Source organism: Salmo trutta, chromosome 31, assembly GCF_901001165.1.
Source record: "Salmo trutta chromosome 31, fSalTru1.1, whole genome shotgun sequence".
NCBI lineage: Eukaryota > Metazoa > Chordata > Actinopteri > Salmoniformes > Salmonidae > Salmo > Salmo trutta.
Genome location: NC_042987.1, coordinates 15,000,775 through 15,016,163, shown reverse-complemented (window position 1 = coordinate 15,016,163; position 15,389 = coordinate 15,000,775). Strand labels below are relative to the sequence as shown.

General features: G+C 43.8%; 1 protein-coding gene across 1 annotated transcript in view; it reads right to left on the bottom strand.

Annotated features, from left to right (window-relative positions):
* The window catches only part of LOC115169613 (voltage-dependent R-type calcium channel subunit alpha-1E-like), a 101,339-nt gene that overhangs the window by 25,631 nt on the left and 60,319 nt on the right, over positions 1 to 15,389 (bottom strand). Inside the window, exons 8-23 of the mRNA XM_029725409.1 lie at positions 10,768 to 10,958; positions 10,372 to 10,475; positions 10,128 to 10,243; positions 9,023 to 9,076; positions 7,920 to 7,991; positions 7,471 to 7,674; positions 7,037 to 7,149; positions 6,642 to 6,754; positions 6,031 to 6,162; positions 5,581 to 5,650; positions 3,731 to 3,848; positions 3,360 to 3,427; positions 3,121 to 3,188; positions 2,461 to 2,466; positions 548 to 1,348; positions 61 to 404 (exon numbers count right to left, since the gene is read on the bottom strand). Of these exons, the coding sequence (XP_029581269.1) occupies positions 61 to 404; positions 548 to 1,348; positions 2,461 to 2,466; positions 3,121 to 3,188; positions 3,360 to 3,427; positions 3,731 to 3,848; positions 5,581 to 5,650; positions 6,031 to 6,162; positions 6,642 to 6,754; positions 7,037 to 7,149; positions 7,471 to 7,674; positions 7,920 to 7,991; positions 9,023 to 9,076; positions 10,128 to 10,243; positions 10,372 to 10,475; positions 10,768 to 10,958 (2,574 nt within the window). The remainder of the gene's footprint in view (positions 1 to 60; positions 405 to 547; positions 1,349 to 2,460; positions 2,467 to 3,120; positions 3,189 to 3,359; positions 3,428 to 3,730; positions 3,849 to 5,580; positions 5,651 to 6,030; positions 6,163 to 6,641; positions 6,755 to 7,036; positions 7,150 to 7,470; positions 7,675 to 7,919; positions 7,992 to 9,022; positions 9,077 to 10,127; positions 10,244 to 10,371; positions 10,476 to 10,767; positions 10,959 to 15,389) is intronic.

The window sequence follows — 15,389 nt, the reverse complement described above, 5'->3', positions numbered from 1 at the left end:
AATGAACTAGAATGTATCAAGCTACGAATGTCGGTCAAGAGCGACTATATGGAAGCATACCTGTCATAGGGATGATCTCCAGCAGTGGCTGTTCTCCAGACATCTCTATGATCACAGTACTCTGGCTTTCTAGGACTTGGCCTGGCTCCTCACCCTCCTCACGGTTCAGGGAGGCTGGGTTGTTTTCTGAATCATTGACCCCGGATGCTGCCTGGAGCTCTGGGGGGTCTGTGAACTGTTCTGGGGCTGGCTCCAATGGAGGGTCCTGAGACAGGGGCTCACACTGCCCAGTTTCCCCCACCTCGCCCTCCTCCATCTGGGGTGGAGGGTCCAACAGGGGTGGGGGTAGGGACTCAGGGAAGTCATCACATAGGGGAGGCTCAGGGATGTCTGCAATACACACTCTGAAGAGGAGGTGTATGGAAGAGAATGTGTGGATGTGTTTAGACACTTAGCCAATCCTAATGTGGGCCTGAAGTCTTATCTCACGAATCACAATGCCTTAACCCTTAGTGTAAAAGAATGGAACCTAGCACCACTGTCTTACCTCAGATGCTCTTCTTTACTCTCTAAGTTGACAATGCTGGCTCCTTTTTCCTGGCCCGACACTCCTCCCTCCACCTCGGCGACCTCTCCTTTGTCCGTCTTCTCCTCTTTTTCTTCTTTCTCCTCCCTCTCTTCTAGTATCTTCCTCTCTCTGCTGCCTGATTCTCTGACCTCCTCATGTGGGGACTCTCTGCTCTTGGCCTCAGCCCGGGCCTCACGATGACGGTGCCTCCTATGCCGAGCCACCCCTCCCTCCTCCGCCCCCCCAAGGCCAGGCCTGAACTTCCGGGCCACCCTGTGCCTCCTGTCCCCACCGGCGGGTCGATGGTGCACTGCTCTCTCCTCAACCAATGTAAACAGAGGCCTAGGCTCAGAGTCTGGAGGTTCCGGCAGCCGGATGGCGATGGACATCGGGGGTTCAGGCATGGGCATGATCCCGGACATGGGCGACTCGGGCAGGTGACCGGGACTGGCGTCTGGGGAACGGGTGGGTGCACGGTAGGCGGTGGTAGGGTTGTCAGTGGTGTCCTCGGTGGGGCTGCCTCCGAACAGCACCTCCTGGCTCTCCATCTGGCGCCGCTTGCGTAACTGGTTGGCCCTCTGCTCCCACACGGATCTTCCGCCTCTTCCTCCTCCTCCTCCCCCCCTCCTCCGTCTGTCACGGCGGTTGGAGAAGGCGTTGGCCCCATTGGGGGGCTGGTCAGCTCCGCCCGGGGCGCCGCTCTCCTCCTCCTCTTCGGGGACGGCCATACGGCCCCTGTGAATGGCTTTCTTCCTGCGGAGATAGGGCCTCCTCCTCCTCCTACAGAGCACAACACAAAGCCTGTCACTAGAGGGCAGCATCACGCCTATGTCATATGTACACTTACAAATCAATGAAAGGATACATTTCAACAATAAATACAGTATAAACATATTACATATTATATAACATTGTATGTATTCATGTATGTATGTAAGTAAATAATGAAGTACGAAAATTGCATGACATATATTAACATTTTGACTCAGATATATTGCATATTGTATGGCTAAAGATTAATTCAATTCACATATTGAATTATCATCTAAATAAAACAAACATCCATAAATTCAATTGAAATTCAAATGATGAAAGTACCTGGGAAGAAAGCACACAAACTCAAAAAGGAATAGTGCAGGATTAAAATAGGGAAATACTGTTATATCTAGCAATTAACTTCTTCTAAGATAAAGGAAATGGAATTAGGTGTCACAGGGGTACAGACAAACAACTTTACTTACGGGTATTCAAACTCTTTTGTAGTCCATGTAATCAATGAGTGATTGGTTGAAAACAAGACATTAGTGATTTTGGAACAAAGACAGAACAGAACCTTGTGACACAGTCCAAAACCAGGTCAAGGGTCAAGGCCAATGGTCAACAGACGTCACCTTAATGCCAGTCTAGTATATTTGGTTATATCTTATTTTATTTTTCTTATAATTATATTTTTATATTTGGCATGGGGATTTGGCTTTGACGGCTTGATAAATGAATCCAAATCCTGTTCACTTAGAAAAATCATTATTTCCTAAGTAGTGACAGTGGATGTTTAGAAATCTTATCAGATAACAGTGGTTATCCAAGTTACAAATTGTTTCACCTTGACCGTACAGGGGCAGTGGTAGAATTTAGACTTCTATATTTTGTCATTTCTATTTTGGTCAGTGCAACATAACAGGCATAGAGTAACAAGACAACAAGATGGAAGCAGCATTAGATAACATTACACCATAGTACAGTATATGTATCAAAAGCAGCACCATCTTGACAGCTCTGAAACACATAGGACTGACACTCAAATATGTAGTAACAGACAAATGACAGAGTCAGCGTAACGTGCCTGGAGAAGATCAGAGGACAGTACAATCCATGCATCCTTTTCCCCCTACCTGTACCTGTTACAGAGGGAGCAGAATGGTTGGTGGTGCTTATACACTAAGCACATACTATGCTTATATTCCATAATTGCCCTGTCATTCGGTTTAATTTACCTGTTGACTGACATGCACAAATAAACAAATTCGAAAATAAAAACATGCGTGTATGACTGGCCTGTTATCTTTCTTAATTTGCCTGTTGAATGACATGCTCAAATAAACAAACAAAAAAAGTATCATTAAAATCATGCATTATCCTTTAGCAAGTCCCCAGAACAACATCAGATTCATGAGCGAAGATGCTTGTCATGACTAGGATGTGCACCTCATCCCTAATTTCACTAATGCAATTTCCATTACACATGCTATGTAACAGGCAGGTACACATACATTTTCCACACTCAGAACATGCCTCTCTAACCCTGAAGACTCATCATGCGGCTGCACTTAAGGAAAATAAACATTCTTCCCGGTAACGCCTACATCAGATTCTCAAAGAGAATAGTGGATCCTTATTTTTCTGTGGGTGTTATGGCTGTGTAATCGATAGATATTGAGAAAACATCATGATCACCCCTCAGATTCAATCTCCTCCTAATCATTATCAAGACTAGGCCAAAGTAGGTGACTGACCAACTGCCATTGTGATAAAAGTATAAACAGAACACTTACTCAGACATCGGGCCATCTCTGCCTCTGGCGTATCGTGCATTGAAAAACTCCTCTTCCTCCTCTTCGTCCTAACAAAGGTAAAATAAAAACAATCTGTAAATAATTTTCATCCCACAATTAGTTTATGATATAGGGCAGATATGGCCTTAGGTCATGACCCTTACACATTTCTTTGAAAGCACTTATTTTAATTTAAAGATACCCCATTCCGTAAAAACTCTTAAAACAGTACTACACACCTTGGTGAGTTCCTGTGCGTTGGCAAGGTTATCCACAGCGATGGCCAAGAAGACATTGAGTAGTGTATCTGTTCACAGTATGGTCAAGAGTCCTAACAGGGGTGGATGAAACTGCAATACATGAATTAGGTTACTGTCGGACAGTTCCACAAAACATCTGAAATACGTTGAAAACAAATGGAATCGCTTTAAAGGGTTATCCCCTGGGTTGTACTCAGTCCATCTTTTCCCCCAATAAATCAACCCATGACCCTACAACTACTTTAGGTCTATGCTACAACTTTCAAAGAAAAAGAAAGATACATGTAAACCTATCGACAATGTCAGCAGAATCTGTCACTTGTGGTTAGCAGGATGTTGAGCAAGGATACAGTTCCCAAACAGGGTGAGTACTATGAAGTATATGGAGGACCACATGCCGTACTGCACTCCTCCTTGGGAGCGGATGCCATTGTACATCACCTCATTCCAGTCCTCACCAGTCAGAATCTAGATTGAAAAGTACAAGATCTATAATGATCAGCCTCTTGAAATCTGAATGAAAGTAATATGCAAACAGAAAGCATAAAGTGCATTTGGAAAGTATTCAGACCACTTACATTTTTCCACATTTTGTTAAGTTACAGACTTATTCTAAAATGGATGAAATAGTTTTTCTTTCTCATCAATCTACACACAATACCTTATAATGACAAAGCAAAAACCTGAAATATCACATTTACATAAGTTTACTCAGTACCTTGTTGAAGCACCTTTGGCAGTGATTACAGCCTCGAGCATTCTTGGGTATGACACTACAAGCTTGGCACACCTGTATTTTTTTTTTCTTCTCATTCTTCTCAGCAGATCCTCTCAAGCTCTGTCAGGTTGGATGGGGAGCGTCACTGCACAGCATATTTTCAGGTCTCTTCAGAGATGTTCGATCAGTTCAGGTCCGGGCTATGGCTGGGCCACTCAAGGACATTCAGAGACTTGTCCCGAAGTCACTCTTGCGTTGTCTTGGCTGTGTGCTTAGGGTCGCTGTCCTGTTGGAAGGTGAACCTTCGCCCCAGTCTGAGGTCCTGAGCTCTGGAGCAGGTTTTCATCAACAATCTCTCTGTACTTTGCTCCGTTCATCATTCCTTCGATCCTGACTAGTCTCCCAGTCCCAGCCAATGAAAAACATCCCCACAGCATGATGCTGCCACCACCATGCTTCACCGTCGGGATGGTGCCAGGTTTCCTCCGAACGTGACACTTGGCAATCAGGCCAAATAGTTCAATCTTGGTTTCATCAGACCAGAGAATCTTGTTTCTCATGGTCTGAGAGTCCTTTAGGTGCCATCTGGCAACTCTAAGCGGGCTGTCATGTTTTACTGATGAGTGTCTTCCGTCTGGCCACTCTACCATAAATGCCTGATTGGTGGAATGCTGCAGAGATGGTTGTCCTTCTGGAAGGTTCTCCTGTCTCCACAGAGAAACTCTGGAGCTCTGTCAGAGTGGCCATCGAGTTCTTGGCCACCTCCCTTACCATGGCCCTTCTCCCCTGATTGCTAAGTTTGGCCGGGCAACCAGCTCTAGGAAGAGTCTTGGTGGTTACGACCTCTTCCATTTAAGAATGACGGAGGCCATTGTGTTCTTTGGGACCTTCAATGTTGCAGAAATGTTTTGGTGCCCGTCCCCAGATCTGTGCCTCGACACAATCCGGTCTCGGAGCTCTATGGACAATATCTTCAACCTCATGGCTTGGTTTTTGCTCTGACATGCACTGTCAACTGTATATAGACAGGTGTATGACTTTCCAAATCATGTCAAATTCATTGAGTTTACCACAGGTGGACTCCAATCAAGTTGTAGAAAGGGAAGGAGTCTGAATACTTTCCGAATGCACTGTATCTTATAAAATGCTAACACACAAATGCATTATGGGCCATAATTGAATCACATCGTTAACAGGGTTCTTTCTCCCTGCAGAGTTAAAAATGTCAGAAGTAGTATTATTTGATTTGTCTCAGAAACCCAGTTTATGGTTTTGATCAAACATTCTTCCATATTTCACAGCTCTGACATGTATGTGCATATGTGTATGTATGGGATGCTAGTAGATGGAGTGGGAGGTGAGCAGTGAGCAGAGTTGTTCCATTTTGGCCCTTGGGGGTTGTTGGAGATATTCCCGGGTAGGTTATGTGTGTCACAATGGAGAAGCCAGTGAGAGGAACGATCTGGAGTGTACGAGCCAAACCTGGAACACTGTCATGATGGCAGCTGGAAACGTGTCAAAGTTGGCAGGAGTGTAATCTTCAAAGATGAACCTAAAGGGAGAGAAAGAATGGATGGGCAGATATGACCGGGGAAGAAGAGGAGGAAGAAGTGGGAAGAGGAGGAGGTGGAAATTGCTATTTTCAACTAGACGTGTAATTTCAGGTCTATCATTCCATTTCCGACGCAGCAAAACAAAACATGGCAAGCTTCAAGCTGCATCTGAAGTTATATTTGCAAATATATGGAGACGTGATGATGGCCAATACACATCATTAGTCAATGAACAGATCAACTGAAAATACAGTCATGGGACCTGGGACCTGTGCATACCAAAACATATTGACATCCTAATATTGGTGAAGCACTGAATCACTATCCTGAGATCAGTGACACCCTATCTAAGTGTTCCCAACCCTCTCGTTGTGCTCACCTGCCCCCAAAGAGCTGCATGCCCAGCAGGGCAAAGACGACAATGAAGAGGAAGATGAGGAAGAGCAGACTGATGATGGACTTCATGGAACTCATAAGAGACACAACCAGGTTCCTAAGAGATGCCCAGTACCTGGTCAAGAAAAAAGGAAAAAAGGTCCACATACAAAATAGACAGACCTCGACATCTTCCGTTTGCCATTTTAATGTATTTTGGAGAGTAATACATTGTACTTACAGCAGTATAACCAATGCTGACCCTACATTTACATTTGAGCAATTTAGCAGAAGCTCTTATCCAGAGCGACTTACAAAAGTGCATTCATCTTAAGATAGCTAGGTGAGACAACCACATATCACAGTCGTAGCAAGTGCATTTTCCCTCAACAAAGTAGTTATCAGACAGATCAGTGCTAGTAGGAAAAGACAGCAGTAACACTAATGCTGACCCTACCCTAACCTTTAACCTAGAATGGTAATACATTGTACTTACAGCAGTAAAAATATTGCTGACCCTACCCTAACCCTAACCCTAAAATGGTAATACATTATACTTACAGCAGCAACACTAATGTTGACCCTAACCCTCATTCTGGTTGATGTCCCACTCACTTGGTGATCTTAAAGATCCTCAGGAGTCTCAGTGCCCTCAGGACGCTGATGCCAAAGGACATGCCAGGCCGGAAAAAGCCCCACACCACCTCAAAGATGCTGCCAACTATCACCTGCACGGGAGAGACACCACGCAACATTCAAGCACCATAAGAGAAGTTACGACAAACCTTTATCATTAAGAACACACATTAGTCAGCAATATAGGACAGTATCACATAAGAATAGCACTTAATTGTCCATATTGTTAGACATGAAATGTCTTGTTGTTTTTCCTAATTCCCTAATATAACACACCTTGATTCACCTGTACAACCATAAGAACATCTTATGTTGACCCACTTCTAATTCTTGGTTCACCATAAGCTAACATGGAGTAAAATGAATGAACTCACTCCGCAGTCGAAGCAGTTGAAGGAGGAGTGGAAATAGAGCCGGAAACCCAGGCCGTACATCTTTAAGAACATCTCTGCCAAAAAGAGCCCCAGGAAAACAAACTCCGCATAGTCTGAAGAGAAAATAAATCATTATGAATCAAAGACTGGGCAAATGTTCACAGTTTTTTCTGTTCAAACCAAGCTATTTAGCTTTTTTTCATTTGATAAACTCTGTACAACAGAAGAACCACATCTCCATAGTCTAGAAGTATATTTGAAAGCCGGCCAGATTGCATTGATAGTTTGCTACTGTAACTGTAAATACACTAAATAGCCTATACTTAGGACCTGGAGTTTCTTCTGAATGTGCAATCGTTGTTGTAAAAAGGGCAATAAAGACACATTTTCATTCATTGATTGGTTGATTGATTGATAGTCCAGCCCAGACGTACACAAGAAGGTGGAGAGCCATTCGGGCTGGTTGTGATGTACGATGGCCACACAGATGGTGTTGAGAGCCACCAGGCTGAGGACGGTCCAGTAGAAGGTGTCGGTCTTCACCATGCGCCGCAGGGAGATACGCAGCATACGCTCCTTACGACGTATATACGCTACCGGGCCACGCCGCACTGTACGGATCCGCATACGAGGTGCTCCTGGGGCAGGAAGAATGAGAAGAGAGGATGAGTAAATAGAAAGAAAGAGAGCGAGCGAGAGGAAGGATATGGAGAAAGAAATAGGCAGGGTTGGAGAGGAGAGAGAAAGGGTGTTGAAAATAGTAAATATGTCAAATAGAGGTCAAATACAGTAGATATTGGGGAAAGAGAGCAGATATGAAGGTGGGGAGAATGACAAAAAGACCCCTAAATATGAGGATCTGGGCTGTGTGTTCCTCTCTCACCTATAGTGGAGATCTCTGCATCCCCAGGACCTCCTCTATGCTTAGCATTTTTACTGGTGGCCCGCTTCAGCACTGAATACACACACAACAGAAAATTAGGACAAACAATAGCATAGATAGAACAACAGATGCTTATAAGCATAACGGCACAACATATTTCACTTGCCAGCCATTTCGTCCAAAAGGAACGACAAGCTAGTTATAGAGATAATGATATATTAATGGATGGAAATGGTAATGTTGACATACTAACTTTCAGGGCAAACTGACTGAAATACTCTGAACATGAGAGGAAGGAGGAAGAGACAATTAAATGTGGCTTTATTGATGGCAACTTTTTGCTAGGTTGATAAGGTATGGTGTAAATTAAAGTGTCATATGAACCATTCGTTTTCCAAAAAGGAGTGAGACTCACAAAAACATGATAAAAACAAGACTGTTGACAGACGATATATCACTACAGGCGTGCGCCAAGCCATTTTCACCTTGCTGTTACCAAGACACCCGCGATGTTCACACAGTAATCAAAGCAAATTAACTTCTTGAGAGTTTTACGGTATATTTTCCTCTGAAAGAGGTTTAGCCTTTTCACTGCAATTTTCAATTGTCTGCAGCAGCTCTAAGCTAATGGAGGTCAAAGAGAAACAACATGTCTGCCTTTGTTTACAACTGGAGTTAAAGTGTAGTGTAGTGGATGGAGAGAGGCAGGTTGTGGAACAATTTTGGAACATGGTATAGAACATTCAAAAACATTGTACTGTACTGTAAGTGTAGCGGAGTTAAGAAGATACCGGAAACTCATTCCACAGCAGCTTGAAATGTCGCGGATTGAGCTTTCCAATTAGATATTTTCCCGGCAGCCAAAACCATTGGAATGTTGTCAAGGAGAGGAATCACGTCTTTTGCAAAGCAGAGGATCACTGGTTCAAGCCCAGTAAGGGGCATTTGGACAGTAGAGGAAGCAAAGCTCTTAGCAGCACACTGACCCCTGTTGTTACATAAGGATTTACTGATGTGAACGTGGGAGGAAAGGACTTCAGTACAATTGAATTCACCATTGTGGTGGTGACTCCTCTCAATGAATTGTGTTTTCTGGTTCTTACCATCTAAAGCAGATCTCCCTGAATTCTTGTTCTCCTCCGCCAGCATCACCTCCTCTGAAACATTGGGGTGAACATGTCATTGTCATCCACACAAAGTGAATTCCAGGTCAATCATAAAGTGCTCCTGAAACATAAACAGGGCTCTCTCTCTCTCTTTCCCTTAGCACTCTCAGAAGATCGTGAGCATATCATGGGGCAAACCTGTTTAAAGGTAATATTGAGATGATTTTATTAGCATTACAAAGGTGAGTATTTGGGCTGAATGCATAGTGTTGCATAGTGTTGATGCTCTGAGAGGGGGAAGAACTCATCATCAGGTAAGAGCTCATCCAGCGCTCGCCTGGTAGCTAACTTTTCACTTTCAGGGCCCTGATGACGCCCTGCACAGAGGGAACACTTACTGATTTCTATGACTAATGCATACATTCAAAACACACACGGATGGACGCGTGGATGTGCACACACACACGGACATTCACACGCACACACACACACACACACACACACATACAGATGAGCGTACACACACACAGATGAGTGAACACCCACCCACACGGATGGACGTGTTGATGTGCACACACACACACACACACACACACACACACACACACACACACACACACACACACACACACACACACACACACACACACACACACACACAGACATTCACACACACACACACACACACACACACACACACACACACACACACACACACACACACACACACACACACACACAGACATTCACACGCACACACACACACACACACACAGATGAGCGTACACACACGGATGAGTGAACACACACCCACACGCATGCGCACACGCTCACACACACAGATATGCACAGACTCGCACTCACACATTTACACTTGCGTCAAGGAGTCCGCATCACCTTCCTCTCAAACTCTACTTGCGTGGGAGAAAGATACTGTAGATTGCCATTATAGCACTGCAGCTTCACAAAGTCACCCTCCATCAACATATTCACCAGGTAGCTCCATCACGGCAGATCCACTTGGATCTTATAATACATACATTTTTGCGTCTTATGTAGTTATCTCTCGGGTGGTAGCGGTTGTAAGGTAACAGTACAGTACCTGCTCGGTCTATCCAGGCTCTGTATCCGTTGAGTTCTCTCTCCACCTGCTGTTGACGTCTCAGCTTCATGAAGGCTCTCCTGTTCTCCACCCGCTCCCTCTCTTTGGCAAACTCCCTACACACGCAGGACATGAGGCAATCCATTGTTTCCTCTTCCAAAACCCTCATAAAATCACACACAAACGTCCACATGTGCACGCACACACACATACACACATACACACACAGCTTTTATTTACTCACCCAGAGAGGACTCCCAACACCAGGTTGAGTACGAAGAATGAGCCAATAATGATGAGAGGAATAAAGTACATCCAATTCCACATAGAGCCCAAGGCATCGTTGGTCTAAAGGAGGTACAATAGACATGTATAGGGTACATAAATACAGGTACAGACTTAACACTTCACTACTGAAGAGTTACTATGTAAGAACAAGGGGCTATGCATTCTCTGGAGATCAAGCACAACGCGGAAGCTGTGCCATAGTCCAGCCCAGACGTACACAAGAAGTTGGAGAGCCACGCACATTGTGGGTTGTTTCCACCGGACAACACAGCCCCTCTTTGATTATCCCTTACTTCAATGTCTCTACCTTAAAAATAGTTCCTAAAAAATACTTTGAGTAATCTGTTCTCACATTGTAGAGTACAGCTGTCCATCCCTCCATGGTGATGCACTGGAAGACAGTGAGCACAGCGAACAGGATGTTGTCAAACTGGGTGATGCCGTTGTTGGGGCCAATCCATGACCTGATGCAGTCATACTTTTCTGGACACTTCCTCACTCCACACGCAAACTCCACCTCGGTCGTATCCATCGTCTCATTTTCTAACACAGGACAAGGCAGGGGTTGTGGAGGTTAACGTGTAGGTAGCTTGTTACTTTCTACACGAAACTAACAGTGTCGCAGCTTTTTCATTGTTTGATTACATTAGCGCTGCATCTGACCTTTTCAATGTGACAAAGTTGCCTTAAAGGGGCAATCTGCAGTGGGTACATCCAATTTAGACCTTTTAAATGAATGATATGTACCCATTGATTTTTGAAGAATATAACTTATAAAAACCCCATTAGCTCAGTTCAACTGTCTTTGCCCATCTGAACCCAAAATATAAGCTTGTTTTATAGGTCCCGTGTGGCTCAGTTGGTAGAGCATGCCGCTTGCAACGCCAGGGTAGGGGGTTTGATTTCCACGGGGGACCAGTTGGAAAATGTATGCACTCACTACTGTAAGTGTGTCTGCTAAATGTAAAAAATGATACTCCATTGTTTGTAAGCAAAGTAATTGAGAACAAACACTGTATATCCTCAAAATATTGTTAAAACTAACATTTTGATATCATGGATGGTCAGTCCTGGCATCCATAACTCTGTCTATGAATTTGAGAGTGGTTACATTTCTCCAGCCCCATCCCTCAGCTGTTTACCAAAACAGTGGTAGGGTAAACGCTTTGTTATTGTTTGAAATGCAGATTGCTCTTTAAGAGGGCAATAAGGTTTAGGAGTAGCGTATGTCTAGAGCGTTAACCTTAATTACAACAGGAGAGCTGTGATCCTTCCTCCTTCAAGGACCTCTTAGATTAAAAACTGCCACTTGAAACCTGACTGAATCTGTTTCAGCTAACCACCTCAGGGACCGGTCACCAACATCCCAGGGGTCAGTGCTGCTTCGTGAATTGAGGGTTGAGAAATACACATTCTGGAGAGATCATATCTGACTGTGTTAAACCATATTTTATAAAAATACTATATTTGGCTTGTGTGATTACAGAGTAATTCATGTTGGCTAATTAAATGGGTAGCTAGGGAGCCCAGTTGGGCGTATTAAGGGATGGATTCCAATTTACAGAATGGTTACCTGAAGGAAAATGGGGGAGTGTCATGTTCAATTTCAGTCAAGGGGAGGGTTTGGGGTCATGTAATTTGTAATTGATGACATTTTTATATTTCTCAGTGTTTTAGAATTAGTTGCTTATTAGGCTATATATCGATGTGTGCCCGATGCCGTCCCTCATCTCTGATTCTCTGCTGGGCGTGCAATATCAAGTGTGCCTATATGCTATTTAGTGTGGTCTCAATCAAGTGATCCATAGCCTATAGGCTACGAACTGCATGCTTGGAGAAGCACAGAGCAAAGTTATATTTCTAAGATAGCTAATGGGATGGTGTAAATTAAACTAGGCTTTATTACACACGGAAATGGATATTCCAACCCTGAGCCCCAGCCTGCTCTGCTTTTTTTGTGTGCTGCCTAACTAATGGCTGTGCTGTGTAGGCCTACGGTGGTAGTTCAGGAGGTGAGTCAAAGGTTTCTACCAAAAATAGGTTTTGATTGGGCCTTCTCCAAAAAATGCACTTTCTTGCGCGCGAACTAGCATATAACCTATGTTCTGTTCAGTTTGAGAAGAGAGAGCGAAGATGAGGAGGAGGACCGGAGGTCAACATTGATAGCTTGCTACTACTGTAATTGATTTGATTAAAAACAATATGTTTCTTGCCCCTGATGTTTTTATTAAACTTATTGACCTCACAATAAGCCAGATTCGAGTAACTTAATGTACATTGTGGTGCCGCGGCACAATCAATCGAAAATGGACAGCTCATGGTGCTGAAAGCAGTCAAATTGTAGTAGGCATCATTTATTTCAACCGTCACAATTTTAATTTGACTTTAATAACAACAAGAGGGTTTTGTGTTGGAGCCTGTTTCTTCCTATTTAAGAAAAAAGAGGTAGGCCTACCTGTTTGACAGACAAAATTAGGCTGTAGGCTGCTATAGCCATAGATTTGTTGGTTATTCTTCCACCCACAATGCACTCTTTAATTATTTAGAGTCTAAGACGTCGGAGGAGGAGGGAGGGGTGCTAAGCTTACATATGGAATTGTTTTAAGGTGGTTATACCATGGATCATTTAGCTATTTGATTTTGAATTGTTGGACCCCTTAAGTTATAAAAAAAAAAAAAACTTTTTCTTTGGGCCTTTACTACTAAAGCCCATAGAAACACATTGAATAACATATTCAATGCCAAAACAATCAAAAATGAAATCGTAAGAAACAAGGTTTTGAAGTGTCTGTCCTAAATCTAGGAGATATTAAAAAAAAACTCAGGATATATATATTATTTTTTTTTATACATATTTAACTACCTTCATACTTCCATTCACTTTTTTAAACCGGTACCGGTTACCTTCAGACGAGTCCTGTGACACTTTTGGGGCTTGTAGATGAAAACGGAGAACACCATCCTGTTCCCATTAGTTTGTAGCCCAAACAGTTTGGATGTTACCAAACAGAAGTTGGCACATCGACGGTACACACTTCAGACAAGTCAAAACGGAGAACACCATCGTGTTCGTGACAGTCTCCCCTTTAGAGGGTGGTCATAATAATTTATAGGTCAAACCGTTCCGACGCTACAGATGTTTACGTGAGTTGCCAAAGCAAAAACAAACTGATATCTCTAGTTTAAACAAACGGATTTTGATAGGGATTTTTTGGTTATTTAATTTAGATTGACGCACTGGTGCGGCAATTGACTCTAGGGAGTTAAATAGCCGTGTCAGTGAAGGGTTGCTAAGTTAAAACCAAAACTCGAATTATGGGGGTATGAGAGGGTATGCCATAGGCCTACCTTTTATTAAAGAAAATGGCAACAACAAAAAAAGCACAGGCCTACTGCTTGTTAGTTTAAGATTTTCAAATCAAATCAAATCAAATTTATTTGTCACATACACATGGTTAGCAGGTGTTAATGCAAGTGTAGCGAAATGCTTGTGCTTCTAGTTCCGACCATGCAGTAATATCTAACAAGTAATATAACCTAACAATTCCACAACAACTGGCACTTGCACAGTCACTGGCACAGTCAGTCAGTGGCACTGTATTGTCCTCAAAGCGAGCAAAAAAGTTGTTCAGTCTGTCTGGGAGCAAGACATCATGATCCGTGACAGGGCTGGTTTTTCTTTTGTAGTCCGTGATTGACTGTAGGTCATCCCACATAACTCTCATGTCTGAGCCGTTGAATTGCGACTCCACTTTGTCTCTGTACTGACGCTTAGCTTGTTTGATTGCCTTGCGGAGGGAATAGCTACACTGTTTGTATTTGGTCATGTTTCCGGTCACCTTGCCCTGATTAAAAGCAGTGGTTCGCGTGTTCAGTTTTGTGCGAATGCTGCCATCAATCCACGGTTTCTGTTTGGGGAATGTTTTAATAGACGCTGTGGGTACGACATCACCGATGCACTTGTTAATGAACTCGCACACCGAATCAGCGTATTCGTCAATGTTATTGTTCGCCGCAATGCGGAACATATCCCAGTCCACGTGACCTAAGCAATCTTGAAGCATGGAATCCGATTGGTCGGACCAGCGTTGAACAAACCTGAGGGCGGGAGCTTCCTGTTTTGGTTTCTGTCTATAGGCTGGGAGCAACAAAATGGAGTCGTGGTCAGCTTTTCCAAAGGGAGGGCGAGGGAGGGCCTTACATGCGTCGCGGAAGTTAGAATAACAATGATCTAGGGTTTTGTTAGCCCTGGAAGCACAATCGATATGCTGATAAAATTTGGGGAGCATTGTTTCAGATTAGCCTTGTTAAAATCCCCGGCTACAATAAATGCAGCCTCAGGATATGTGGTTTCCAGTTTACATAGAGCCAATGAAGTTCTTTCAGGGCCGTCGATGTGTCTGCTTCGGGGGGGATGTACACGACTGTGATTATGATCGAAGAGAATTCTCTTGGTAGATAATGCAGTCGGCATTTGATAGTGAGGAATTCTAAGTCAGGTGAACAAAAGGACTTGAGTTCCTGTATATTGTTATGATCACACCACGTCTCGTTAATCATAAGGCATACACCCCCGCCCTTCTTCTTACCAGAGAGATGGTTGTTTCTGTCGGCGCGATCCGTGAAGAAACCAGGTGGCTGTACCGACTCAGATAGCGTGTCTCGAGTGAGCCATGTTTCCGTGAAACAGAGAATGTTACAATCTCTGATGTCTCTCTGGAATGCTACCTTTGCTCGGATTTCGTCTACCTTGTTGTCAAGCGACTGGACATTGGCGAGTAGTATGCTCGGGAGCGGTGCGCGATGTGCCCGTCTACGGAGCCTGACCAGAAGACCGCTCCGTCTGCCCCTTCTACGGCGTCGTTGTTTTGGGTCGCCGGCTGGGATCCAATCCATTGTCCTGGGTGGTGGTCCAAACAGAGGATCCGCTTCGGGAAAGTCGTATTTCTGGTCGTAATGTTGATGAGTTGACGT